A 3,410-nucleotide genomic window follows, 5' to 3' on the forward strand; every position below is an offset into this window, starting at 1 on the left:
ATTTCCACGCAAGTCTACACTTGCAAATTTCTATTTTCTACTAAAAGTTCGTTGGACGACCCAACTTAATTTTTTGGAATTTTACACTACAAAAAACATTAAACACTGTTAGATTTATCAGCGAAATAAATTTGACAGTATAAATTTTGTTGATATAAATTTTGTTGACAAATTTATCACTAATGTCTGACGCTAAATTTAATAGTATTGAACATTTATTTTATAGTGTCAAGTAATCCACACTACAACTCGATCTCAAAAAAACTTTTTTGAATTCAAACTTTTGAGTTTCATTCGTTGGAATCATTATTTCATTTTTTCTTGAAGTTATATTATTATCTATTAGAGCCTTATCAGATCTAACATAACTCAATTAAGTACGGTTAAAAAAAGAAGAAAAATTTTGAATACAAAAATAAAATATGTAAGTCATTTTATTATATTTTTAAAAATTTATTTGTATAAATAAAAACGAGAGTCTCACTAAAATAGAAATTTATATATCTTATTTTTTGAAAGTTTAAACACTTCAATGTAATAAAATTTGTGGAGGACGAAAATGTTCAGCACAAAATTCTTTAAGAATTTATTTGGATATATATTTATTAAAATATTGAGTTAATAGTTAAATTAATTCTTAAAAGATGACTCATTTTCCATTAACAATGTTCATTAATGATTGACGATATAAAATATTAATTGACAGCATGCATGACATCTAATATGTTCAGTTGGACGTGAATAAATATATTTACAAAAATTTATCAATTTAGTCGCTAAATCATATTGAGATTAGGATTTACGTAATTGAAAAAAAGATGCTAAATTGATAGAGTTTCATAAATGTATCTAGTTAAGGTCAAATTAGATATGTTAGGTGTCATATATGTTATCAGTTAATATTTTACATTATTATTAATTGTTGATAAAAATTGTTAATGAAGTGATGAAAGAAGAAAAACAATTAACCCTATATTTTATTATTAATTTTTAAATATAATTAAATTAGTGAATTACAAATATATTCAAATAAGATGAGACTCAATACAAGAATAAGATCAAATTTATTGCTCATCATGTATGTTTATCATACTTTATACCTAAGCATAGTATTTGAAATATAATGCGATTAGACAGAAATACAATTGTGAAACCTTTATCTCATTTGTATTATCTTCACATTTTGAGAGGAAACTTTTGTTTGGAGCTAGGGAATCAGATTATTAATTGTAGTTTGAAGTAGTAGACATGTTTTGATGGTGGAAAAATGAAATGGTATCACATGAGTCAAGTGATATAATGGCTTTCGAGATTCAGCTTTGTATTGAGAGATCGTTGACATCCTAATTATATTATAAGCATTATTGGAATTTAAAAAATGACACTAAATTAATTTTTATTCTTTTTGTGTCAAGTTATTTCTCATACTGAAGGTAACTTCACATATTTTTTTTATATTGGACTAAAAAAAAATAAGTTACTTTAGTTTTAGTGCTAAATACCTGATGAAATTACGTTGATTCATATTAATAATTATACAGTCACAAAAAAAAATATTAATAATATACATTTTTTTATATCTAATCCAATGTAAAAGAGTACATGTGAGATCATTCAAGGCATGACAATTAATTCGACAAAAAAGATGTGATTACCAAAATTTTAAAATCTTAGATACCTTTTTAAACGCAAATGACCAAATTTAAAAAATTATTTATACTGTTTGTTTCTGAAAATATGATAAAATAATATATTAAAAATAAGACTTAAAAAATAGAGACGTAAAAATTAATATTTTTATATTTTATTTGATGATAAAATAAAATAAATTATAAAAATTTATTTTTTTAATTTAAAAATATAATTATAAAAAATTAATAAAAATAATTAAAAAATAAAAAATAAAATATATTTTTTTATTAGTGTCCTTTTATTCTTTTTATTAAGATAAATATAAAACACACTAATTCAATATTTTTAAATATAATATTTTTGTTTATATCTCTAGTTTGTAAAACACTCAGAATTTCGTAGAGGAAGAATGTTAGGGGGACAACAACTTTTGTGATTTGTAGTCATCAAATAGCCATTAATGATGGTTTTAATAGTATAAGATTAATGTGAAATTTCATCTAATGGTTCACTTTTCTTTGCTGGTTACATACTGGCTAAAATTTAACAAAGTTGCTTCCACTAGACTTTTCCTTCGTAGAGCCCACTTAAGTTCCGTACTGTGAGGCTGAGGGTGCGGGGGAGGTTAATATAAATTGGTTGAGATGGCATGATAGATCACTACACTGAAGTCTGAAGAGCAAGTTGAATTATGGAAGGGCAAGATCTGTCGCCACCACAAGTGGACGCATCTCGACCGTCGCTGGGTTTCCCTCTAGGCACTGCCCTCCTTCTGATCATCATATTCACCCTCAGCGGCGTCTTCTCCTGCTGCTACCATTGGGATAAGTTCCGCTCCTTCCGTCAATCCCAATTCCCTTCCTCTCCTACCAAATCCAACCTCAACGTAAGTATATCTATTCATTACCATTATTCCCTCTCTCTCTCTCTCTCTCTCTCTCTCCTTATTTTGTTTCTTTTGATAGCAGGAACCGAAGAAGCAAAACAGGGAAGAAAGCTTGCCGGTGTTGATGCCAGGGGACCAGCTTCCCAAGTTCATTGCGATGCCTTGCCCCTGCCAGCCGCCGCGGACTCACAAGGAGCACGAAGACAACACCGTCATTGTGAGGGTGGAGAAGCCACTGCAGCTGCCGGCCATCCCTTTATATTTGTGAGCTAGATAGCTAGCTAGTTAGAGTTATAATTCACATACCTTCAATACATATATGTATGTACAAGTATAAGATCGGTAGAGTTGGTAGAATCTGGTGACTATTCTATTTCATTCAATCATTGTACCATACGCCATGTAGCTGCTCTCCATCTAAATGCTTTTTTCTTTTTCTAATTTCGCTTTCTCTTCCCATCCACTTCAATATGCCTTCAATCACAAACAAAATTATTACATCTACGTTGCTTAATATAATTCTTGCGGATTAGAAATTTACAAGAGCATGTACACAAGTAAACAAATAGCTTAACCAATAGACTCAAATTATTTTGGAATAAGAATAGGAGTGTGCACGCATGCACCCCCATGAGTCAGTCAAATCATTATCTCATTAAGAAGCACCACGCCAATAACTCAAAAAATAGAATTGAATTCATTTCTCATTAGTTTCACTCAATGGTGATCAATCAGCATTGATAATAGAACAGAAAAAACCTGAAAAGAAGGGCATGAAACGTGTAAGAATAGGATTTATAACGATAATGAGGGGGTGACAAAGTCCACTATGTTGTCACGAATTTTCAAGCTTTGTAAAGTAGGAAAACATAGTGACCCACAGAATAATGTT

At 29.4% G+C, this 3,410-nt stretch overlaps 1 protein-coding gene across 1 annotated transcript; it reads left to right on the forward strand.

Moving 5' to 3' along the window:
* The first annotated feature begins 2,323 nt into the window (after positions 1 to 2,323).
* LOC112733802 (uncharacterized protein At5g65660) lies at positions 2,324 to 2,786 on the forward strand. Its single transcript, XM_025782890.3, has 2 exons — positions 2,324 to 2,518; positions 2,601 to 2,786. Exons 1-2 carry the CDS (start codon positions 2,324 to 2,326, stop codon positions 2,784 to 2,786), a joined length of 381 nt encoding a protein of 126 aa, XP_025638675.1.
* Positions 2,787 to 3,410: the final 624 nt, after the last annotated feature.

Source organism: Arachis hypogaea, chromosome 13 (assembly GCF_003086295.3).
Source record: "Arachis hypogaea cultivar Tifrunner chromosome 13, arahy.Tifrunner.gnm2.J5K5, whole genome shotgun sequence".
Lineage (NCBI taxonomy): Eukaryota > Viridiplantae > Streptophyta > Magnoliopsida > Fabales > Fabaceae > Arachis > Arachis hypogaea.